At 36.5% G+C, this 25,851-nt stretch overlaps 1 protein-coding gene across 9 annotated transcripts in view; it reads left to right on the top strand.

Annotated features, from left to right (window-relative positions):
* Nucleotides 1–25,851, top strand: part of RHOT1 (ras homolog family member T1) — a 59,976-nt gene that overhangs the window by 26,083 nt on the left and 8,042 nt on the right. For 4 of the 9 annotated variants that reach the window (XR_005721639.1, XM_040244004.1, XM_040244006.1 and 1 more), the window contains exons 7-20: nt 82–190; nt 508–609; nt 7,047–7,145; nt 7,670–7,778; nt 8,534–8,654; nt 10,829–10,913; nt 11,524–11,669; nt 12,956–13,056; nt 14,460–14,590; nt 15,231–15,314; nt 16,330–16,449; nt 17,696–17,898; nt 18,959–19,054; nt 20,744–20,866. Coding sequence is in view for 8 of the 9 variants with exons in the window: in XM_040244004.1 (XP_040099938.1) it covers nt 82–190; nt 508–609; nt 7,047–7,145; nt 7,670–7,778; nt 8,534–8,654; nt 10,829–10,913; nt 11,524–11,669; nt 12,956–13,056; nt 14,460–14,590; nt 15,231–15,314; nt 16,330–16,449; nt 17,696–17,898; nt 18,959–19,054; nt 20,744–20,866 (1,629 nt within the window). In the remaining variant the exon portion in view is untranslated. The remainder of the gene's footprint in view (nt 1–81; nt 191–507; nt 610–7,046; nt 7,146–7,669; nt 7,779–8,533; nt 8,655–10,828; nt 10,914–11,523; nt 11,670–12,955; nt 13,057–14,459; nt 14,591–15,230; nt 15,315–16,329; nt 16,450–17,695; nt 17,899–18,958; nt 19,055–20,743; nt 20,867–25,851) is intronic. The other 5 variants (XM_040244005.1, XM_040244008.1, XM_040244010.1 and 2 more) reach the window with 3 other exon arrangements.

Here is a 25,851-nt window from a genome sequence, read left to right on the forward strand (position 1 = left end):
TACCAGGTTACAATGTACATTAAAATAAAATCTAATGTCTTTTGCCTTCCTTATTATTACCATGTGCCCTGTTTATTTCAGGCTGCCTTTGATATTGGTTGGGAACAAATCTGACCTTGTGGAATATAGTAGTATGGAGACCATCCTTCCTATTATGAACCAGTACACAGAAATAGAAACCTGTGTGGAGGTATGCCTTCTCATTTGATTTTGAAATTTACGGTTGGTGAATTCTCACTAAATTGAGGTTCAGAATAGGAGCTGGGGGAAGATGTGGGGTGCAATAAAGTTCCTGTTTGTGAAGTCATGTAAATCAAATAAAACAGACTTGAAATTGGCCTTTGGGCTCTTTGTAGTCTATCATATGGTGATACCCACTAAAAAAAAAATTGGATTTTTTCAGTTTCTTCAAGGAATTTTGATAGTTAAAAAAAAATTTTTTTTTAATGTTTTTAGCCCTCTCTCTGAATTGCTTTCAGAGTGAAACATTTAAAATTTTCTTTTCAGTGTTCAGCAAAAAATCTGAAGAACATATCAGAGCTCTTCTATTATGCACAGAAAGCAGTTCTTCATCCTACAGGGCCCCTGTACTGCCCAGAGGAGAAAGAGGTAAACCCTCCATCCTATCAGACTATGTTAGTAAGGACTGAGATGCGTAGGTATCAACTCCATTATGATACTGTTAGTAACTCTTAAGTGTTCATCTAAACTGCTGAAATTTAAATTTATTACTTATTAAACTGTTATATTTCCTAGGTACTTTTCTTCAAGACAGTCACATTTAATGCTCAGAATAATATGCCAGGTCAAATACTATTTTAAGAAATATAATTAAAATAAACAGAAGAATTGGCAACTGTAACAACAAAAAGTCCAAAGACTTAACTAATGGTCTATTTGCTTTGCTACAATAAAATCCACAAACTTAGTAACACACACAAGCAAAAAAGTTGTATAATTATTTGACATGGATATGATATATAATACAATTGGAATACTCCCTTTTGTTCCATAGCTTAGAAACATAGTAATTCCTTAATGAAATATCTAAAATTTAACGATATTTTACCATAGACTTTTTTTCTGCCAAAGTATAAAGGGTTTTTTTTAATTATGTGTAACAGGCAAAATTATTTAAGTCAATAAACTTAAGGAATTTCACACATTCTGGTTCTTTCCACTGCCAACCACCATACACTTTTAAAATTAAATTTTAAATTGAGATATAACTCACATACCATAAAATTCGCTTTTTTGTTCTTTTCAGTGATTTTTAGTGTATTCACGAAGTTGTGTGTTCATCATCACTGATTTCAGAGCATTTCATCACCCCCAGAGAAACCCTGTACCCATTAGCAGTAACTCCCAGTGCCTCTTCCCCCTCCCCCTGGTCTACTCTCTGTCTCTCTGAATTTGCCTCTTCTGGGCATTTCATATGAATGGAATCATACAGTATGTGGTCTGCTGTGTCTGGCTTCTTTGACGCAGCGTAATGTTTCCAAGGTACATCCATGTTGCAGCGTTACTAGTACTGCATTCCTTTTTATGGCCAAGTGACCCTTCATTGTACGGATATAGCACATTTTGTTTATCCATTCAACTGTTGGTAGATAATCGGGTTGCTTCCACGTTTTGGCTGTTGTGAATATTGCAAAGAACATTCACACACAAGTTTGAACCCCTGTTTTGAATGTCTGTTTAGCAGTGGAATTGCTAGGTCACATGGTAATTCTCTGTTTTACTCATACTGCTGCTGCTGCTGCTGCTAAGTCACTTCAGTCATGTCCGACTCTGTGTGACCCCATAGATGGCAGCCCACCAGGCTCCCCCATCCCTGGGATTCTCCAGGCAAGAACACTGGAGTGGGTTGCCATTTCCTTCTCCATTACTCATAGTGAGGAACCACTAAAATTAGAGTCCGAATTTCTCCACATCTTTGCCAGCACCTGCTATCCTCCCCCTGGCCTTTGTTTGTTCATAGCCATCCTGGTGGATGGGAGTGGTACCTTACGCTGTTTCCATGATGGCTAATGATATCGAACATCATTCCATGTGTTTACTGGCCATTTGTGTATCTCCTTTGGAGAAAGGTCTATTTAAGTATTTTATCCACCTCTTAATTGAGTTATTTGTTTCTTTCCTTGTTATTTTGAGTATTTAAGGAATAGAAGTTTGCTGGGGGAAAAAAGCTTCCTGAAAAGATTTTTTTCAGGAAAAATTTATAGTATAGGTGAATGGTTGGAGAACTGACCCACGGGCCAAATTTGGCCTGTCACCTGCTTTTTTTAATTTATTTTTTTATTGAAGTATAATTGCTTTACAGAATTATGTTGGTTTCTGCCAAGCATCAGCATGAATCAGCCATAGATATATATATGTCCCCTTGCTCTTGAACCTCCCTCCCCATCCCACCTCTCTAGGTTGTTACAGAGCCCCGGTTTGAGTTCCCTGAGTCATATAGCAAATTCCCATTGGCTGTCTATTTTACATATGGTAATGTATGTTTCCATCTTATTCTCTCCATCCATCCCACTCTTTCCTCCCTGCCACCATGTCCATAAGTCTGTGCTGTATATCTGTCTCCATTGCTGCTCTGCAAATAATTTCATCAGTACCATCTTTCTAGATTACATATATTGCATTAGTATATGATACTTGTTTTTCTCTTTCTGACTTCCTTCACTCTATATAATAGACTAGGTTCATCCACCTCATTAGAACTGACTCTAATGAGTCAGTCATAGCATTGATTTTTATGGCTGAGTAATATTCCATCATATATATGTATCACAGCTATTTTATCCATTCATCTGTCGACTGCCACCAGCTTTTATCTAGCCTGTGAGCTAAGATACATTTTACATTTTTTAATGATTGGGGGAAAAGTCAAAAAGAATGATGTTTTGAGATATAGGGGAATTTATAAGGCCTTCAGATTTCACCGTTCATAGGTAAGCTTTATTGCAGCACAGCCGTGTTCATCCCCTCACATCTGTTTGCGCTTTCCTGCTGTGAAGGCAGTCATGTGGTTGCAGCAGAGCTTGTCTGTGGCAACTGTCATCACACCACTGCTCGTCGCCCTGCAAACTGCGCTGACACACTTGAGACTTGGCAGCAGCCTCTCATGTGCCACATGTAGCGTTTTATTTTTTTATTACCAGTACATACATATGCCAAAACAAGAGGAGAAAAAACGTGGATCTTCAGATGGCAAAACAGATATATTTTCTGAGCTATAATTCCAGCATCAGTTTTTTTTGGACCTCGATGCACATGCAAAGGGAATTTTTTTATTTCCTAATCCATTTGACCATGCAGTTGAGGCGCTTCCACCCAACCTTCAGTTGGAACTGATTAACCTGCAGTGTAATGACATGTTAACAGGCAAATATCATGAAAAGAATCAAATAGAATTCTATAAATGCCTTCCAAGTGATGAATGTGCTCAAAGAAAGTTATATGTTTATGGATCAGTGTCCCTATTGGGATTGTTCATCTGTGCAAAAAGACATTTTCAGAGATGAAATACGTGAAATCTCATTACAGATCAGCATTAATAGCTGAATATCTGCAATTGATTTTCATGATAGGGAAAGCTAGCTTTTTTTTTTTTTTAAATTTATTTTTTAGCTAGCTTTTTTAAAAATTAAAGTATAGTTGATTTACAATACTGGATTAGTTTTGGGTGTGTATCACAGTGGTCTTTTTTGTTTTTGTGGGATTTTTTGCAGATTATATTCCATTATATAATTTCCTTCTCCAGATTATATAATCCATGAGGTCACAAAGAGTCGGACACGACTGAGCGACTGAACTGAACTGAACTGATTTTCCATTATAGTTTATTACAAGATAGGGAACACTGACTTTGAACCCCAACTAAGCCAATTGTTATCCTTCCAAGAAGAATTCTATCCTTCTGTAATATTAGTAAACCTATAGAGCAAAGGTATACTCAGTTATTATTATATTTTAAGTTTAATAAACTTGGTTATTTCTTGCTGTTTAAGTACCTACATGATATCCTTGATTTTGCCTGTTAGCCCCCAATGCCTAAAGTATTTGCTATGTCTTTATTTATTGTTAGACATTATTATTATGTCTTATTAATTGCTTTACCATAAAAGTGCTGACCTCTGGTATAAATATTAATCTGAGTTATCCCTTAATCTGACCCTGATTTAGTCTTCCTTAATCCTGGTTTATATTCTTAACTGAAATGTTTCTTTCTAACTTGCCCTTAATTCAGTATTTCCGAAATTCACCTCATAATAGTCACTAGGTTAAAATACTTGTTTAAAATACAGATTCTGGAACTTTCCTAGTGGTCCAGTAGGCAGTCTCATTCTATAGAGATTTACCTCTGAGCTTAGCCTGGCAGTACATTGAATCCCCTCTGTTAGTTTGTTCTCAGTTCTCTAATTGCTACTTTTTTCTTAGGCCTATTATTAGTTCTGCTAATCTGCTAATCCTCCTTTCCCTAATAAACACTTACTACCATCTGTTAGTCATTTTTTAGGCAGACCTTCCTGAGGTGGAATCTGTAACTTTTAGAGACTATAATGCCTTGATTTATACAAGTAGAAGCCTTGAGTCTAAACTTACAATAGAGTCTTTTATTTAGATAACATTCATAAGCTTTTAACATAGATTTGAAGTAGGTAGGTCAAATCAAGATAATTAAAGCCTGAACTGGAAATATGTTTCCAGTGGTTGATGGACTCTGTATGACCTATGGAGTCCTCTGCTTACCTTAATAATGAAACAGATCTGTGTGAGGATTAGATTACTTACATGCAAAGTGAGTTTATTTTTATTACTGTAAAATTTGTCTCTTTTGGAGAGGGGTGGAACTTGCCTTTGGCTCTGTGGTAAAGAATCCTGCCAATTCGAGAGACATGGGTTCAATCCTTGGGTCAGGAAGATGCCCTGGAGAAGGAAATGGCACCCCATTCCAGTATTCTTGCCTGGAAAATCTCACGGGCAGAGGAACCTGGGGGGCTACAAAAGATGGGGTCACAAAAGAGCTGACCATGACTTAGCAACTAAACAACACATTTTTAAGTTTTATTGAAGTGTAATTTTTAATGCGTTTGAGAAGTAGTCATTTTTTGGTGTTGTATTTTAAGATGGTTAATATTTAAATATCATATTGAGCCAATACCTTAGAGCACTTTAGCTTCTGATGCATTTCAAGCTTTAATGAAAAATGCATCACTATTTTTCTTCAATTACTTTTTTTTAACATAGCATTTTATGATACAAGGAAAAAACACTTGCAAATAAAAAGTTATTTTTAGATTCTGGTTTTTGCATCATTCTACCTATTGTTCCTTTTTGAAACATCTAGATTATTACGCAACATATTTTTAAAAGAAGTGAAAATAAAATATAATGTGATCTTTAGTAATCTTGAATATCTAATATTAGGATCATATTTACAGAAGCAATAACTTGTTTTTACTTGAAGAGTTATCCATTACATGTATATGTATGGCTGAGTCCCTTTGCTGTTCTCCTGAAACTATCAGCAAAATTGTTAATTGGCTATACCCCAATACAAAATAAAAATGTTAAAAAAATCATGTTATTCATGATTATGGATGTGATAGGTTATAGTCCATTTAGCACTTTTTTATAAAGACATCCCTAACCATGCCTCCTAAATGTTTGACTTCTTTTTCTCAGTTCTTTCTAATCTCTTTATATCTTAGATTTCAGCTTTTTATTACTCTATCAAATTGCTCTCCTAGAGCCCCTATTTAAACCAAAAAAAAAAAAGGAGGAGGAGGAGGAGGAATTGCGCCTATTTTGGAAGATAACTGTTCCTCACTATTTTTAAAAGAAATTATTTTATGCATTTAGGTTTGTTATGATAGTGTGACCAAAACTCATCATTACTGCTTGCTCTGGATAGCCGTATCATGGGAGTAAATAAACTAACAAGTGTTCATTTTCTCACCTCACCATCTCATTTCTCGCACTCAGATGTCCATAAGATATGTCCCTCCACATTTGCAGTGTTGAAAAATGTCCCTGAAAGTTTTATTTTCTCAGAATTGTTGACCATGATTCTCCTATAGCAATTATATAAATTAGAAGCATGTGGGCCTTATTTTAAATAGTCAAATATTTGTTCTATCCATTATAAATCCTAAAATTAAAATTGTCAAAATAACATTTCCAGCAGCTTTTCTTATAAAAGTTTTACAGAGTCACAAAAGGCAAGGTTCTCTTTTTGAAAAATATAATTCTTATAATAGGCAAGTAGTGAAAAAGAAAGAACTTTTGCACATCAACCAATGCTGTTTTGTCATCTTCTTGGGAAGAAGTACATTTTATATCCCAGCTTCGATACATAACACAAGTTACAGATTGAAACATTTAGTCCTATTTTGCTGCTGCTGCTGCTAAGTCACTTCAGTCATGTCCGACTCTGTGTGACCTCATAGACGGCAGCCCACCAGGCTCCCCCATCCCTGGGATTCTCCAGGCAAGGATACTGGAGTGGGTTGCCATGTCCTTCTCCAGTGCATGAGAGTGAAAAGTGAAAGTGAAGTCGCTCAGTCGGGTCTGACTCTTAGCGACCCCATGGACTGCAGCCCACCAGGCTCCTCCGTCCATGGGATTTTCCAGGCAAGAGTACTGCTAGAAGGTCAAAAATCAGAGAAGCTGAGAGAGAAAAGCCTTTGCTATAGTTTTATAAGTCAGCTCATGGAATGAGAGAGGACATCTCTTCTAAATGACTGGAAGAATGACTTTTTCTAAAGATTGATTTCTCTTTTGCTCATCTTCAGAGGTATGTGGTCATGAAGGGAGAGTTTAACTATTCCAGATATTGGTCCAAGTAAATATTGTCTCATTTATTTAAAGTGGCTTGAGGATAAAAATGGCTTTGCTTTAGTTTATTTTTCATGTTGTTTATATTTGATGTTGTGTATCTGACAGTGAAAACATTCAGAATTCTCAATATATTTATGAAAATTATATTTTAAAGTCCCAACTATTTGCATTAAAACAATTTATTTTTCCTCAATGATTTATAGATGAAACCAGCCTGTATAAAAGCCCTTACTCGTATATTCAAAATATCTGATCAAGATAATGATGGTACCCTCAATGATGCTGAACTCAACTTCTTTCAGGTAGCTTTCTCTTATTTCAGATATTTGTATATCTTGATTTTTTTTTTTTTCGCTGAGAAAAGCTATAAAAAAATTTATTGGCATGATGAATGGTATTTTGATAAACATGCATACTCTTTCATGTAAAATCTCTCTTTCACATCAGGCTGTTTAATCTTTACCTATGGGCTAAAATCTCTTTTGCTTAGGAGTTAAGGGGACTCTGAAAGAGTGTCATTTCACAGTGTACAATGGGTGTATTAAGAATGACTTGAAGTCTGAATTCTGAATTATTTTTCCTTCTCGGTTTTGTATAACATAGTTACACAAAGAGCTCTGTGTTTTAGGAACCAGATGGGGAAGGTAGGAAAAACATGCCCTTCTTGGTCTGACATGCTTTACTTAACACAAAGTAGAGGCTGTCCTAATTCAGAATTTGTTTCCTTTGGTTACAACTTTTTGATTTAATGTTGCTCTGTGGATTAATATTTGTATTATTTGTGACTTTAATGCTGATTTGTTTTTAACTTTATGTCTTTTGCCAGAGAATTTGTTTCAACACTCCCTTAGCCCCTCAAGCTCTGGAAGATGTCAAAAATGTGGTCAGAAAACATATAAGTGATGGTGTGGCTGACAGTGGATTGACGCTGAAAGGTGGGCGAAAGGTGCTTTTTTTCCCCCCTTTCAAACTTTAAAAAAATTTGGCAGCAGGCAACAGCCTATAGTGCTATCTAGATGTTTAGGGAAGCGTCTGTGTTTACTAGTGTAACAAAATCTAACCTGGATGTTTCAGAGTTGGAAGAGGCAGGCCATCGGTGGGGATAGTTACCTCTACTGTCAGTATAAATTAGAGGTAGGGAAATTTATTGGATTTCAAGAGTGCAGAGTTCCCTCTGAAGATAAAAGAATTCTGAAATAAATTTATCTTAAAATTCTTATTACTCATAAGCATCCTCTAAATAGAAATTATTTTTAAGGAAGACATTTTATCTCCCAATCAAATTTACCAAGTACCGAATGTTCCAAGTACCAAGTAAAATATGTTATAGAGCCACAGTGAAATCAGAAACCAATTTTCTCGTTATAGAAATAAGCACACAGATGTCGAAAATGATTTCATTTGTTTTTATCGTATAACTCTGTGGATGTCAGTACACACCTTGGGATGTGTTTTTGGCCCTTTCATCCGGTACCACCTTTTGCTGACCTGGGTGTATATGTGGAATGTTTCTGAAACCAGCTCTTTGAGACACTCGTGAACTTGGTTCTGGTCTGACCTGCAGTATGCACAGCTAGTACACATGTGGTCGTGAGTCTAGCTCTTGCCATTGTGAGTTACATGCCTGTCTCCCATGTGACCCTGTACCCATTTTCACATCAGCTATATTTACTAATTTATTTTATTTCAGGTTTTCTTTTTTTACACACACTTTTTATTCAGAGAGGGAGACATGAAACTACTTGGACTGTGCTTCGACGATTTGGTTATGATGACGATCTGGATTTGACACCTGAATATTTATTCCCCTTGTATGTACCTTTGGCTTCTCATTGATTTCACTTGCCAGTATTTTAAAGTTTTATTTAGCACGTAGGTAGTAGGCTTTGAGCTAGTTGGGAATAATTTAGATTTATAGAGCTGTTTATAGCAGGGTTTCTCAGCCTCAGCACTGTTGACATTTTGGACCAGATAATTCATTATTGTAGAGCCTGTTCTATGCTTTACAGGATGTTTATTAGCACATCCTTAGATGCCAACAACACCTCTTCCCCTAGTCGTGACAGCCAGAAATGTGCCCGTGGGTGTGAGATGATCCCCAGTTAAGAGCCACTGATTTATAGCATGGCTCAGCCTCTTGCTCTTCTTCTTATGGAGAATACAGTTATATTTTAAAATTCGTTTTATTGAGGAAGGAGATAAGAGAAGCTAGATGAACTTGTTTTTAGAATCAAAGGAGTCAAAAATATATTGGTTAGCATTTTTCTTTGTCCTCCCTGAGTTTTATAGCCTGTTCTCAGTTTAGGATAAAGTACTTTTCCTAAGCAACCAGTCTCTGTTTGGTTATTTTCCTTTAAATAGTGACGTGTTTAAGTTCTGTTTGTTTAGCAATGAACCTAGCATCATCCTGAAATAGGAGACTGCCTTACTGTAGGATGCCTCTCCTGTACCCAAGGGAAGTAGGCTTCTCAGGGAGGTGACTTCCCAGGATCAGGCCTTTGATCCTTTTGCCTTTTTTCTTCATTCTTTCAATAGCACATTATCTTCATGTTCTCCTTTTTTTAAATTTTAGCATGGTACTGCTAGCTCTCCATGTAAGGGTTCAGAAAAACTGTCATTTTTTCCTTCCCCATCACCGAGGAAGCAAAATACTTTCTGGTTGGATTCCTGGTCCATTAATCAGTTCTAAGTTGAAACTTCCCTTGTCAAAGCTATTCAAACTTGGCTTAAGTAATTTCCCAAATTTTTCAATAAATACGTATGGAATGAATGCATTTGTCCCAAGACCTTTTTATCAAACTTTCTTTTCCGTGCCATTTATGTGGGTAGGTAAATTCTACAGAACGTAGAAATTTGCTTATTGCTTTGTAAAGTATGACAGTAAGGAAACTCCATCTTTTATGACTTTGTGACTTATGCTAAAATCTCTTTTAATTTCTTTGTGCACTCTACCTTTAATTTCTTGTAAAAGAGCCTCTTTAGAGCCATGTCTTGAGTTTCCTTATTAAACTCTCTACTCTCATCCTTCACGTTGTGGCAAGAATTAATCCTGATAGATACGTAACACAGATTTTGTCATGTCACTTTGCCTTCAAGACGGGGTAAAGCCCAAGCTTGTTAACCAGGTATAGAAAGTCATTCCTGATCTGTTCTGCTCCAATTCACTCTCTGCCTTCACTCTAGAAGTAAATACTAAACTACTTCTAGTCCACAGATCAGATATTATTTCCCACCCTGGGCTTCTGCCCATGGTATTTCTACTCTTGCTTCTTCTCCCTCCACCCAACTCATGTCTGTTATCCTTCAAGTCTCAGTTCAAGTACAGTGTCTCTCAGCAGTGCTGACACCTTCCTATCCCCAGACCAAGGTGTCTGCTTTCTCGAGAGCTCCCCTGGCATCTGTAGTTCGCCCACTCAGCGGTTGCCTCTTTCCGTTGAGATGGTGAGATTATCTGCGTGTGTTCTGCCTCCAGCTTGAATGTGGTTCCTTAGAGGTAGAGAGCCTGTCATGTTTTCATGTCCCCAGTATCTCAGTGCATTTGATAAATATTTATTGATTCAGATTTAGGGTGGGTCAGAAATCAAATCAGGCAGAAATAACATCTCTTTGCATCATTTTCAACTCATTACAATGTTGATACTGTATAAAGCTCATAATTTTGACTTACAATTGGTTAGTAGGAGAAACTACTAGAAACTGATTACAGTTTAATCACTATTATCTGTACATTTTTTAATACAACCTGCCCTTCAGATAGTTAAGAAAATGTATATGTCACCTTGGAAGGAGCATTATTATGGCTCTTCTGAGGATGACCATAGCAATGCAGTGACTTCCCCTGGGAAAGTCTAAATGGCTGCAGCAAACATATTCTGTAAGTGCTTTCTTCTTACAAAGAGAACTTGTTGCAATTTCATATTCATTTCTCAAATTAAATTTTAATATTTGATTAATGATTTACTTTACCTTTTTGTTTCATCAACAGGCTAAAAATACCTCCTGATTGCACTACTGAGTTAAATCATCATGCATATTTGTTTCTCCAAAGTACTTTTGATAAGCATGATTTGGTAAGCTCTCAGCTGCAGCTTTCTGTGATGTATGATGAAATGTTTCTCTGTGAATAATGTGGCTCTGTTCCCTGAGCTATTGGGTGCTCATGTCCTGTGCGCTAAGTCGCCACGGTCATGGGTGGCTTTTTGCGACCCTGTGGACTCGAGCCCACTAGGCTTCTCTGTCCAAGTGGTTCTCTAGGCAAGAGTACTGGAATGGGTTGCCATTTCCTTCTCCAGGGGATTTTCCTGACCCAGGGATCAAACTCATGTCTCTTATGCCTCCTGCATCGGCAGACGTATTCTTTACCACTAGCCCCGCTCATGTCTCATAGCCAGAAATTATTCAAAAGCTCTTAAAACTAGCAAAAATACTTTTTCTTATTTACTTTATTATTTTCTCAAGATGAAAGAGTCTAGTTTCTGATAGATTCTTGCATAGGTTTCTGTACGATTCTTGCATAGGTTTCTGTACATACATGCAAGGAGTTTTCTTGATAAAATGTAAAATTTATTTTCATGGGTTAGTTTTTGGAAGCATAGCTTTACAAGATTAGGATGCTCTTGTGTTTGGGAATTATCCTCTTAGATATCTAAACATTATGTATACTTCCTTGTGTATCTTCAGGATAGAGACTGTGCTTTGTCACCTGATGAGCTTAAGGATTTGTTTAAAGTTTTCCCTTACATACCTTGGGGGCCAGATGTGAATAACACAGTTTGTACAAATGAAAAAGGCTGGATAACCTACCAGGGATTCCTTTCCCAGTGGACGTGAGTATAGAGCTCACTTCTTTCCTCTATAATTACAGCTGCTTTGAAATTGGGGTGCATTACATGCGTTATTTTGTGAATTTGTCGGATCTTATGAAATGCTTCCATCTTAGCTGCCTGTGAGCAGAATTTATTAATATACTGCCACTGCTATCTCTAAGATGAACTATAAATGTTTATAAATTTATCAGGAAGGGATGTGCTTGCTTTTGGATTATGTACAGGGAAACATTAATATCAAAATGGAGCTAAACATTAATACTTTAAAAACAATTTTATTGGAGTATAGTTGATTTACAATGTTTTGTTTTAATACTTTTTTGATTAAGGGAATAGGAATCATCACTGTTATTGCACAGTTATTTTATTTTTGGAATATGTATGTGCTAAGTCACTTTAGTCGTGTCCAACTCTTTATGACCCTATGGAGTGTAGCCTACCAGGCTCCTCTGTTCGTGGGATTCTCCAGGCAAGAATACTGGAGTGGGTTGCCATGCCTTCCTGTAGGGAATCTTCCTGACTCGGATCAAACCCGCGTCTCTTATATCTTCTGCATTGGCAGATGGTTCTTAACCATTAGCACCACCTGGGAAACTCATATTTTTGGAATGTGGGGAGAGCATATTTTACTTGACGTGGAAGACACTTTGAGGGATTGTTGTTTGCTTTGAATGCACTCTTAGGCTTAGTGAGGGTGTCTACAGTCTAGATACAGTCTAGACCTAGCAAAGTTGACCTCTTGTCTAGGGTGATAGGAAAATCCTCTGCTGGTGCATAATGATTTAATACTTTACCCTTGGTGAGAATAACTTTCTCAACACCAGGCTCTGTTCCTTTTCGTCTCATAAGACAGGCCAACTAATTTCAAGTGCCCTTCAACCTTTTAGTTTTGCACCTTTTGCATGCCCTTTCAGAATTAAATCCTTAACTAGCCAGTATTTGCAGTATAGTATGTAACTTGGGAAGCAGATAACATAAAATATCTGTGCTGTAGATCTTAACCTAGAGCACAGGGTGCTCTTGGTGCTCACTGCTCATCTGTGTGGCTTTGCTCTTTTCAGGCCGATGGAGTAGGTACAGGAGCCTCCTCCACCCCTTACGTGGTGGTCCCCTTTCTTCTCTGCCCTAAGGATGTCACTGTTGGAAGAACCATGGTTGGGCATGTGGGAAATTAAAGCAGTCTGACAAAAATTATCTTGGTCTGGTGTTAAAGCTATTTGAGCTGTTGTGATTTTTTAAAATAGATATTCTTTTAGAAACTTCCCGCGTTTTCAACTTTTTCCTAGGCTCACGACCTATTTAGATGTACAGCGGTGCCTGGAGTATTTGGGTTATTTAGGCTATTCAATATTGACTGAACAAGAATCTCAGGCTTCAGCCATCACAGGTAAGTGTGTAAATACTCTTTAATTAGATATATTTTTTCAAGATTCCAGTTTCATATGTAAAAAGAGTGAAAATAAATGCATCTTCATTAGTCTTCCTGTGTATACTCTTGTTTGCCCATGATTTGATAATCTCTTTTGAATTGAAATATTTGATTTCTTATTTATCAAGAAAGAAAAAGTAAAGGTTTTACTTCTAGTATACCCCTAGGGTACTTCATGGATGAAAATTAGGGAAGGCTATAGACTTTAAAAGTATTTACAGTCCATCTTGTGTTTTAATTTTCTTTAAACAATAAAAACAATGGGTATTAACGCATGATCCTCATATTGTACTGATTGTACATCTCAGTTTTATAACCTTTTACCACATTAATAAATTTTTTACAGATCTTGTAATGTTAAACAGGCATTCTTGCCAAACAATGTGCTACACTTAAAATATATATATAGATGTAATATGAAATAATAAATTAGGGAACTGATCATTTCAAGAAGTTTTTATATCCTAATTGGTGGGAAGAAATAGGCACATATCTTACAGGAAGCCTTGTTACAAGAAGACAACCTGTGAGAAATTGACAGAGCAAGTACCCTTTAAAATACTTAACCAATTAGACAGTATTTACTTCAGCACCAAAGAATAAGGAATTAGCCAGCATGAGGTTCCACTCAACAAAATATTGTGGACATATTTCTATTATCAATAAGTGTATTTTATATATCTTTAATATTATATAATGTATCATTGTATGGATAGTCTATAACTTACTGAACTATTCCATAATTTTGTGTTTTTTATCATTTTCAGTTTTTTGCTACTATAAATAGTGTCTCTGGTGAGCTTTCTTGTAGTCAAATCTTTGGGTGCAGCTTAAGGAGGTCTCTTTCCCTCAAGAAAGATGCCTGTTGCTCTGCTGATACAGGATTGTTTTCAGCACTGCCTCTTTTACAGATTTACCTTGGAAATCTAGAGTGCCTGTCACCTTTCTGTTTATAGACCCAAGAGAGTAACGTTTTGAGGTGGCATCTTTCAGTTTATAATTTGTTATGACGTAATAGAAAAAAAGATGGGGTGTAGTGTGTGCTACTTTCATTGTAATTTTCGTTCATTTTGGGAATATTGTTTTCTTATGTAAAGGTTCTACTTATTTTATGATAAAATAAATATGTGATTGCTAGAAATTTACAACTGACTTTCAGAAATGCACCTTTTTCACTAAAGTGGCCCTTCTGTATTATCTTCTGTACTTCATTTTACATACAGGTTGGCTATCATACAGTTTGTTTATTGATCAAATGCTTCATAAAAATAATAACTAGCAGTATCATATTTTGCAGAAGGTGAAGTAAAGGCTCAGTGAGTGTACGTGGTACATAATTAGCTTTTTATTTTCCTTTTTAGTAACAAGAGATAAAAAGATAGACCTTCAGAAAAAACAAACGCAAAGAAACGTATTCCGATGTAATGTAATTGGGATGAAAAACTGTGGGAAAAGTGGAGTTCTTCAGGCTCTTCTTGGAAGAAACTTAATGGTGAGAGCTCAGAAAGTTAGAACTTTACTCAGTAGATTTTTGTAGTCATGTGTTTACATAATTTTTTCATAACCATTAACCTTTTTAGATGATATATGGGTATAATAGTAAAGTACAACTAAAATACAACAGTAATCTCTTTGAACTAGCTTTATCTTTGCTTCATTGGTGTTAGCCATCATTTGGTGGTGTCTTTTTTTAACATTTAGATGGAGATTAAATAAATACACATATGAAAGTATCAGACACAGGGCTTGGTATGAAGTAAACGTAGCACTCTATATTGCTGATATCTGATTGTGACTGCTGCCTTGAGTGAAGAGGTCGACATATTTTCAGGTGAAATAGCAAGGCCAAATCATAGTGTAATGAGAACTGCCAGCAGGTGGCTCAGTGAATACAGTTTACTTCCTTGTCAGCTACTGCTTTCCCTTTCTGCAGAACAAAGGCATCTCTTATTTTAGAGCCTAAGAACTAAGAAAATCAATATGCTCTTTGTACTGATAAATAATATATAGCATAGGGAAGAGTGTCCTTTTTTTGGTAACACACCCACACATATACACAAAGTACATGTGCTGATGAAAACTAGTTACTGTGATTTCTTACTGTAAATACTGAGATTTTTGGTTGTTTTCAGAGGCAGAAGAAAATTCGTGATGATCATAAATCGTACTATGCGATTAACACTGTTTATGTCTATGGACAAGAGAAATATTTGTTGGTAAGAAATTTTCTGGCATATAAAGATTATTAATTATTGGGTACATTTTAAAAATGACTCTTTGAGAACATAATTGGATTTAATTTAATGGCTTTTGTGTGACTTTATTTTTCTACCTGACTTAGTCATTAGATTTAATTTTAGTTCTCTTAAATCTGTGTGGTGATTACATGGTTGTAGATACAGGTAAAAATTTATCTATTTGTGTGGTTAATTGTATGTAATACCACCATAAAAAAGTAAAAAAAAAATTCAATCCACTTGGTCTTTCTTTCATTTATATTTTTAAAAACTACATCCTTTACTATTGACTAGAAATTAGCTTGAAGGCGTTAGTGCAGGTGTGTGGTAGTTTATCTGTGGTCAGTGATAATCTTAGTGTACCATCCTTTGCTTTGTGTTTTTGATTGGTGGGGAGGAAGAGTGGTGTGGTAGAAAGAAAAAACACTTGGGAGTCCTGTGTATGTGCCCAGTCGTGTCCAACTCTGCCACCCCATGGACTCCAGCCCATCAGGCTTCTCTGTCCATGGAATTGGCAGGCAAGAATACTGGTGTGGGTTATCGTTTCCTTCTCCAGGGCATCTTCCCGACCCAGGGGTGAACCCAGGTCTCCTGCTTAGCAGGCTGATTATTTACCACTGTGCCACCTGGGCTTCCCATTGGGAATCATCTGAATTCATATTTTGGTTTGAGTTATCTTTGGCAGTTGACCTAATCTCAGTAACCTTTTTGTTATCTTTACTAGGTAGAGAATGCATGTAAAGGGTCTGCCCAGCACACTTTAGTCACTCACTAAATGTTAGTTTCTGTAGGACCTTAATCACCATTTTTCATCTACCAAAATCAGAAAGCTACTTGTTTATCTCTGCGTCTTACTTCTAATGAGTCTGAAAAATTATGCTTAACTGGTATTTTTAAGTTAAGTCAAGTTAAGCAAGTAATAAAGCTTCATGACTTTAATTTTGCATCAGTGTTATGATACTTATGTTTCTCACTGTCTTTTTCTTTTTCCAAGTTGCATGATATCTCAGAATCGGAATTTTTGACTGAGGCTGAGATCCTTTGTGATGTTGTGTGCCTGGTATATGATGTCAGTAATCCTAAATCCTTTGAATACTGTGCCAGGATTTTTAAGGTTTGTTTCAATTTTGGCCTATAACTGAGTTTAACTTTGTAAGGAGTTTAATGGAATTGTAATGTGCTTTCTAACCAAGGAAATGCAAGAAAATTATCTGTGGAGCTTTTTAAAGATAGACACACCCTATCCCTAAAGGTTCTGGTGTCATTCTGAGGTGGTACAGTCCCAGACATCTGTATTTTTAAAAATACTTTTTTCCATGAGTGATTCTGATGTGCGTCCCTGGTTAAGAACCTCTGCATTAGTGAAAGTTCTTAGAAATGCACATGGTTTACATATTGCCAATTATACCAAGAAGATTAATAGAGCAAGGAGATAAACATGAGGCTTCAAAAGTTGTAAGTTACTTTGAGATTGTCAACATGATTCAATAAGAGTAAAAAAACTATATGTACAAAGGAATTTCCTCTAGGATTGTTTTTAATAGCAAAAACCTGGAAATAATCCACATATCTAACAGTAGGAAGGTAGTTTACCAAATTGAGATAAAATAATCCTGTGAAATTTATATAGTCATTAAAAATAATGGTTTTGAATTCTGAAAACATGGAAAATACAGTATTTTCAATAGTAATATCCAGCATGACTGCCACTATGTAAATATCTGTGTGTGTGTGTGAATGTGTATGTGTGTGTGTGTGTATATATATATATATATATATATGCATGTGCTTAAGGACTAGAAAGTGAAAGTGTTAATCGCTTAGTCGTGCCTCTTTGTGACCCTATGGACTGTAGCCCGCCAGGCTCCTCTATCCATGGAATTCTCCAGGCAAGAATACTGGAGTAGGTAGCCATGCCCTTCTCCAGGGGATCTTCCCAGTCTAAGAGTCGAACCCAGGTTTCCTGCATTGCAGGCAGATTCTTTACTGTCCTGGGCTACCAGGGAAGCCCTAAGGACTAGAGGTAATATAAAAAAATGAAAATAGTGTGTTTTAGGATAGAAGAAATTAGGTGGATTTCTTTCTATTTCAAGGTATTAGATCTTTAAAACAAATTTTTTTTAATTACAGTGAATTTGAAGAATTGTTATAGGTTTGTATCATTATCTGCATTAGAAAAGTGGCCCTGGTCTTATTATGTCAGTGACCTAGACATCTCCCAATCCTTGCCTCTTCATTTACTTTCTCCCTGAAACTGTTGATGATTTGCCTATCTAGAGAAAAATTTCAGTGCCTGTTGAATGAAATTTAGTAATTTTTGAGCTTGTCATCAAATTTTGATTTCACTTTTTATTCTATAGCAACACTTTATGGACAGCAGAATACCTTGCTTAATCGTAGCTGCAAAGTCAGACCTGCATGAAGTTAAACAAGAGTATAGTATTTCACCTACTGATTTCTGCAGGAAACACAAAATGCCTCCGCCACAAGCCTTCACTTGCAATACTGCTGATGCACCCAGCAAAGATATCTTTGTTAAATTGACAACGATGGCCATGTACCCGTAAGTACTTGCTCAGCCGTCATTTTCATGTTGCATGGTTTGTGGTAACATTGCATGTCATTGTTAGCCATGAGGGTGGAATCTCTGTCACAGAGAAGTTGTTCAGCAACAGAGACTTTGTAATGAGAAGGGACAAGTTTAAGTAAATGCAAGTTTAGTTTGAATACCAGAATAAAATTGTATAAATATAGTTATATAAAGTATATATAATCTGACAATATTTGAATATTTTTGAGTAGGCTGTAACTATCTTAATAAGATAGTACAGTAAAACTCAGCCCCTCACCCAGTATTAAAAAAATTAGTCTTACTGCCATAAAGTAGGATTGACATCATGCTAATAAAGCATTTTCATATGAACAAAAATTTCATTTTTATATTTTTTCTGCTGATCAATTGACTTCGAGTATGTGAAGGATTCTAAAATCATTTATGAATCTTTGTTTAAATTATGGGTATGTTTGAATTCAGGATATAACATCTTTTTTTAGTGCTGTTAAAAGCAGTTGTAATTGGAATTCCCTCTATAAAAATGTTTTACATGGAGTGTTATGAGCCACAAATTTTATGTACATTTATTATATATCTGTACATGCATATGCACAAGCACATAACTGTGGTCATCTTTGTAGTTTACTAACTGCCTTAAAATTGCATGGCTCTTAATGGCATTCTCCTCAAGTACTGTGTTCGTATAAATTCTGTTCTGTGACAAGGTAGTTTTTCAGGCAGTGCGTTTCTCAGAACGTCATAGTTTATTTCATTTATTATTATGTTATTCTCCAAGTTATTTTTTTCTTATGAAAACTACAGTATAACAGAGTAATACTCAAAAATTGCTAGAAGCTGAGATTTTTCAAAAAGGGTGTTAATTTGTACAGATTTTTCAAAGCAGAGTTAACTTTATTGCTATTCCATTAACTACTACTTTTAAAAAATGCAGCAAACCCTTGAAGTTCTATTTGTATTGGAAGAGAAGTCATTCCTATTACTATTAGATAAGCAAAACCTTATTTCTGTTTTACCTTTGCTTTAAAACTCTCATGTATGTTATCTACAGAGAGGATCATTACAAAGACAGACTCTACCGAGACATGGGCAACACTGATAGAATAGAGAATTTGAGAAAAATCTGGGTCTTTCTAAAAACTGCTTTGTAAGTTACTTTTTCTTTATGGCTTCCTTTGTAAGTTACTTTTTCCTTATGGCTTCTGTGGGATTTTGTTGACATTTTCTTGTAGATGACCAGATCTCTTTCACTGTAATTAGTAATTATCCAGAAACGCACTGCTTGGTCAGTCTTACTGCCTAACTGTATACTATGGTGTCTTTTTTTTTTTTCCACTATGTAAATGCACTATCTTAATCTTGTAAATAATTGCAACTGTGTTTTTAGAATTTTACTGCAATATTTGTGAGTGTGTGTGTGTGTGTGCACGTGTGTATATGATAAATGTACATACATGGACACTTGTTTATATGGTTAATCCGAAACTACTTCTCATGAAGCATATCCCTGTTGCTAAGCATACTTTGCATCCCTCCTTTTTGGTGGGCAGAGCCTGTGTATGTTGAAGAGTCAGATTCAGTTATAAAATAACAGATGGATTCCAGTATGACAGCTGGCAGTGACTTAGTACGAGTGCTGTGTTCATCATCACAAGTCAGATTTTAAAACGGAGTACCTCTAGCCTATAAGAGTCTTTTGAAAAATTAATTCTTGTTTTTCTTCCTGTTGAGAATTAGGCATTATTGGGACGCTGCTAATTTCCACAGTCATGCCACCGTGTGCTGTGGTCTCATCAGATTTCACAAGCTAAGCCAAGTCAGTTTGGGCCAGTGCTTTGGGAAGGACTTCTCCTTTAGAGAAGCCTCTAAAAAATGTTCAGGTGTTACAGGACAGGATGTAACTGATTCATCAGGTGGCGCTCTTCTGAGTGGGTTCTGCGCCAGTACCTCTTGAGGGGTGGTGTGATGGCCTTGTATGTCTGAGTGGCTCTGACCACTGAGCAGTCATTGGAGACCCCCTACTTTGGTCTTTAAAGTGGAGGTGAAATGGCTCCACGTGCCTGTACCAACAGGTGCAACTCACTCAACCAGAAAGGAGTCAGAAAGCCTCCCTAAATTTTGTATCTAAGATCAATTGGATCCATTGTTGATTTTTACACCCTTACCCAGAGTTTCATGTTATCATACTTAGCTGCTATGTTAGCAGATACTTAGCTGCTGGTAGCAGATGAAAATTAACCCCATATTTTGGGTTCAAGTAGAAATATATGAAGCACTTTGATTTCCTCGGGGAGCCATGGTGCTTGATGGATTAAAGACGATGTTCATATCTCCTCAGGTTGAATATACATACTCGTCTTTTGACTCTTTTGTGTATTTGTCACTATTCTCCTTCCTGGTTTTCAGGCATGTGTGTATCCTGAGGGAGGAGGAGGGGGTGGTTATTTCAATGCTAGCCAGCTCTGACCTTTTAGTGGATGCTGTGGCTTACTCAGTTTTTCTTTTATTGATTTAGATGAGGGTGCCATCTATTGCTGTGCATATTTATTCCACTAAAACCCTTGTACTAATAATTCTATCCCCCCTCCAAAAAAAAGCAAAAGTTTTAGCTGATTTTCCTCAGATTTGCTATAGGGAGGGAGGAGGGAGCTATTGCTGTTGATTATATTTTTTTGTAAACGTGGAATTCTGCACAACTTTAGCATGCCCCGCGCTGTCCTTTTCCTTAGTGTTGCTTATGCCTAAGTCTTTTTTTTTTTTTAAAGTTGGCACTCTCTGACTTGTGCCATATTGGTAAGTAAGAACTCAACTCCTGTCCTTCTGTGTGTTTTCGCAGCCATGCCCGGTTACGCTGTATGTGCACCTGCAACAGGTGTACCTTTTGCATCTGTCAGAGCTTCCTCAACTCAGACTTGCTGCAATCTGTAAAGAACAAAATCTTCACTGCAGTTCTTAACAGGTTCTTAACTTTATTTACTGGGTACCAGGCATTCTGTTAAAATACAAAAGGAGAATCAAGTGGATGACTATTTATTACATAGATACTCACTACCAAGACAACAAGCCAACTGATGCCCAACTAACTTCCACTAAAATTCTCACCGTGGTGACAATGTTTAGTTCTGGAATCATCCTCAATGTTTAAAAATTAATAGATATATTTAGGGGACTTTAAAGTACGATTTTTGCCTTTTTAATTCAGAAAGTTAAAGTATTTTTTAAATTAGAGGATAAAAATGTATAGGGAGATTGAAAATCTTATGGCTGAGAGTTGCAGAAATAGATTAGGACTTTAGTAAGGAAAAGAGACATTGATCCCAAATGTTATAATGTATTCAGCTTGCATTCAAACAGTGTGACTTATAAAACCATACTAATGTGAACAGTGTCTTGGGTTTGAAAAACTTTTCTGTTGTTTAAATTATTTATAGTTTTTTTTTTAACTTTTTAAGTACCTTGGATATTTATTTGAAAAGAAGACAATAGCCAGCTTTAAGGATTCAAAGGAATATGGAAAAGGAAAAAGATCTATAGTACTAGTTTTTGAGGTCTTTATAACGGAACCCAACACATGAAGTTTGCTTAGAACATAATATGCTTTTAAAAAAGAGCAACAACAACAACAAAATAGGTTGTATACAGTCCCTCAAAGCAATAAACTTGGAAGTTATGTTCTTATTCCGGTCATGCTGTCTTTGTTCAGATTGATTTTACATTTTGTGAGCATTTAAGAGCCTAATTAATATAATATTAATTTGTATCTAATGTCAAATTTTTATGTGTCCATGGATGAATTAGGTTTTTGAAATCATCCTGATGTCATTGGGAGCAGGCCTTAATTAAGACAGATGATCAAGCTAAGTAGATTTTGGTTAGAAATGAATCTTATTTGGGTTACTGTTGGACTCCCACTGAGGGCCAGAAGTGTACCAAATGAGTAGGCTGGTTTGTGTTCACCAGCGGTGTAGACATGGCTACTAAACAGTGAGACTGTATTGTATATGAATCAGAAATGGACTCTGCAGGCATCCTACAAGAGTTTCGGTGATGTTTTTTGAGAACTATCAGCTCTGGAATAAGAATGCAGCTGTCTCAGGTGGTTGCTTTGAAGGGATCACCACTCTCATTTGGTGGTGAAGTTCTGCCTCTTGTCTTTTGAATGGTACCTTATAAAAAGTAACACAGATTCTCTCATGATGGCTATCTGAGAAAATGCAAGGCTAGTTTAAAGCAAACAACATTCAGGAGCTGTGGAGTCAAAAATGGTGGAGTTGGAAGAGATTCTAGGATTCATCTGGCCTAACCTCCCATTAGACTGACTTCCTGAGAGCCTTCTTGAGAGAGTATTGTTTATCTGCTCATGGCTTTCCTCATTGGAGAAGGTTTTTGTTTTTGCTTTTTTTTTTTTTTTTGACTAAAATGATTGCCCTTTAACTTTCTCTCCTTTAGTTTTAGTTCTGCCCTTTAGAACAACATACGACTATTCTACTCCCTCTTCAACATAGCAATCCTTCAGACATTTGAAGACGGCCATCATGTCTCCCCTAATTTTCTCTTCTCCAGGTAGAACATCCCCATTTCTTTCAGCTGTTTCTTAACTTAGTCGGTTCAGTGACCTCATCATTTCTCGTTTCCCTCATCCGAAAGCCCCTTAGGTGTTCAGAGTACCTCTTAACAAGTGCCCCTGAGAATGGAGAATGGTGCTTCAAGTGTAATCTGACTTTCCATAACGGTGGGCAGTCATGTTCCACTGTTAGGACAGCACCTGTCTACTGCATGAACTCACTGTGTAGAAGCCCCAACCCACTGTGGATATGTATTAATCTTGGGGTTAACTAAAATCAGATTTTTTTTCATGTGAAGTGCTATTAAAGCAATGTCCCCTCCTCTCTAATTGTGTCTTTGACATTTTTAGTTGGCCCTCTAAATCTAACTGCAGGTACATATATATCTCTATTAAATGTCATATTCTTTTCAGTCCATTTGTTCTAGCTCAGTCATTTCAGACATTGTTTCTGTCATTTGTCCCATTATATATCTTTCTCAGCATTGTGTTATTTGCAAATTTGATAGCTATGTTTTTTATCTTTCAAGTTAGTGATAAAAAGTAATGTTGAATACCCAGCAATTAGAGAGTGAGGTTGATCAAGCAAGCAAACCCTTAGTGCTCTACTAGAGAACTCTTTTCCCAGTGACACAGATTCAGAATTTTGGGGGAAAGATTATTCTGCCAATTAAAAATATTTTATTATCCAGCCCATGTTTTACCTTGTTATCTTATAGGAGATTTCATGGAGAGCTCTGTTGAAATCATTACAATTTCTACCACATTCCTCTGATCTACCAATGTGTTAATTTTATCTAAATAGAAAGTGACATCTATTTGGTGTCTTATTCTTGATGAACTTACTGTGGCTCCTAATAATTGCTGATCATAAACCATCTGTTTCCTTCTGGAAGCTCTCAATTGTACATAATTGCAGATTGATTTGTTGTCTGCATCTTCAGTGACAGTTTTAGTTTTCGGTGGGTATAGTCAGCTTCCCAGTGAAAGAGGTTGGGTGTGCATTAATGGATGAGATTGCTCATCATAAATTGCTCTGTATAGTGATCCTTAAAGAAGAATCAGTACATTTTGTCATGCCTACTTATAAACTAGAAATAATTTAATGGTAATGTCAGCATACATCACTTACATCTTGGTAATCAAGAAGGGAAAGATTGAAAAAGATGAGGAGGGGAACCCCTGCACTTTTCAAAGAACTCCTTCCTCTTCCCTGGTAGGTATTTCACTAATTTATTTTCTAGAAGTCCAGTGGAAATTTATGAGTTCCATATTGAAGTTTCTTCGAATTCACAAAAGGATTGCTAGATGAGGTAGGCGAGGGTGGAAGCCAAAACTGGAAATGCCTACAGGGCCTGGATGGATAATACTAATGAAAGAAGGTGGCCAAGGAGAAGTAAGAGAGGTGGGGACAATGACAGGCCCTGTGTGAAAGAGGCAGCCGTGTCTCAGCTCCAGCTATTGGTTGTTGTCCAAGTGTGCTGTTACCAGGACTTCTGATTCTCTGACATCAGATGTCGGGATGTTTATATGAAGATTCCTGCTGTTTAAATGAAAGCAATGAAATTTTAAAAATTGAAAGTATTAATCAGAACAAAGAAGACATGTTTGCAGGCCACCAGTTTGTAACTTCAGTCTTAAGACATAGCCTAGAGTTGTGAAAATGCAGGCCCCCCCCAAAAAATAAGTACACCTAAGGAATGAAACGGAGAAGGCAATGGCACCCCATTCCAGCACTCTTGCCTGGAAAATCCCATGGATGGAGGAGCCTGGTAGGCTGCAGTCCGTGGGGTCGCTGAGGGTCAGACACGACTGAGCGACTTCCCTTTCACTTTTCGCTTTCATGGATTGGAGAAGGAAATGGCAACCCACTCCAGTGTTCTTGCCTGGAGAATCCCAGGGATGGGGGAGCCTGGTAGGCTGCCGTCTATGGGGTCACACAGAGTCGGACACGACTGAAGTGACTTGGCAGACTTAGCAGCAGCAAGGAATGAAAATGCCTTTTACAAACACCTCACATACAGTTTTACTCCTTTCTCTTTAAAAACTTGAAAAAGTAATCTCATTGGTGGAGTGAGTGTGGAACCACTTTTTTCACCATTGGTTTGCTGAGCCAGGTATATCTTAATATTACATAAATGGAAAAAGAGATTTAGTAATTGAGTAAAAGTCATATAAGAATTTTTTACTCTTCATTCAATAGGGAGGATTTCTTACTCAATAAGTCTTAGGTCTTTGGTTTTAGAAATCTTTTGTGCCTAGCATTTGATTTAGACGTGTAAATAATTAAAAATTTTTCCTTTAAGGCAAAAATTTTGTTAAATGTCTGCAAAGAAATTAATATACAAATATTGGTATATGCATGCTGTTCTCAAGTTAGTACATTGTTTTAATGTGCTAATAAAAATGTTGGTCACCAAAATAGAAATTACTTCCAGATAATACATGTTTGGGCCCACATTCTCCCCTTATGTCATTCTCCCACCACTTTGATTTATTCATTTAAGTACTTAAGTACCTGCATTAGATAGGATCCTGCTGTGATCTGGGGCAAAATATCATACAAATATGAAGATCTAGGCATGTATTTAAATACTTTTCTAAATATTATGTTAAAAATTTTTAAACTTTGATTATATTTTCAGTGACATTAGTGCCTTATGCTAACATTAAACCTGATCTGAGAAGATCTATGTCAAATTAATTAATTTACACTTAGACAGTTTCAACAGTTCCAACATTTCTGAAATTGTCCATTTTTCCCCTGTCTTTGACCAGAAAAAATTGTCTTTTTTTGTTTTTGTTTTTAGCTAATTGACTATCACAACATATTTCAAGTAGAAAGTAGTAATACAAATTTTTTTTCTTTCAACCCTAATTGAATGAATATTGGTTTAACTACATATCTGACGTGTGACTTTGTTCTTGGGTAATTATGGTCTCAGCCTTTAGATTGTGGATAGGTTTATGTTTTTCTTGAGAACAATTTATGAATAGCTGGAATTATTTGAATTTAAATACGTTTGGAGGGTGATTCGTATGTGGCCAGATGATTGCATTCTTTAGCAATGCTTTCATTTCAAACCGTGCAAATCATGTTATTGGAGAAAAATACCTTATGATTATATTTTAGTTATAAATACCTCTTAAATCTAAAGGTGTTAAAATGAACTATGTAGGAGTGGACTGACTTATTGGTTTGAACTCCCCAGGGTTTTAGTCTATTAAGCATTTATTGTTCTAATTTCAGCACACTTTTGCTTTCCATGAGGATGTTGCTCTACCCTAGTGTGCAGTGTACTCTCGTGCCCCAGGGTCCTCTCGTGCCCCAGGGTCCTCTAGTGTACCAGCGTCCTCTAGTGCCCCAGGGTCCTCTAGTG

Source organism: Oryx dammah, unplaced genomic scaffold (genome assembly GCF_014754425.2).
Source record: "Oryx dammah isolate SB20612 unplaced genomic scaffold, SCBI_Odam_1.1 HiC_scaffold_8, whole genome shotgun sequence".
NCBI lineage: Eukaryota > Metazoa > Chordata > Mammalia > Artiodactyla > Bovidae > Oryx > Oryx dammah.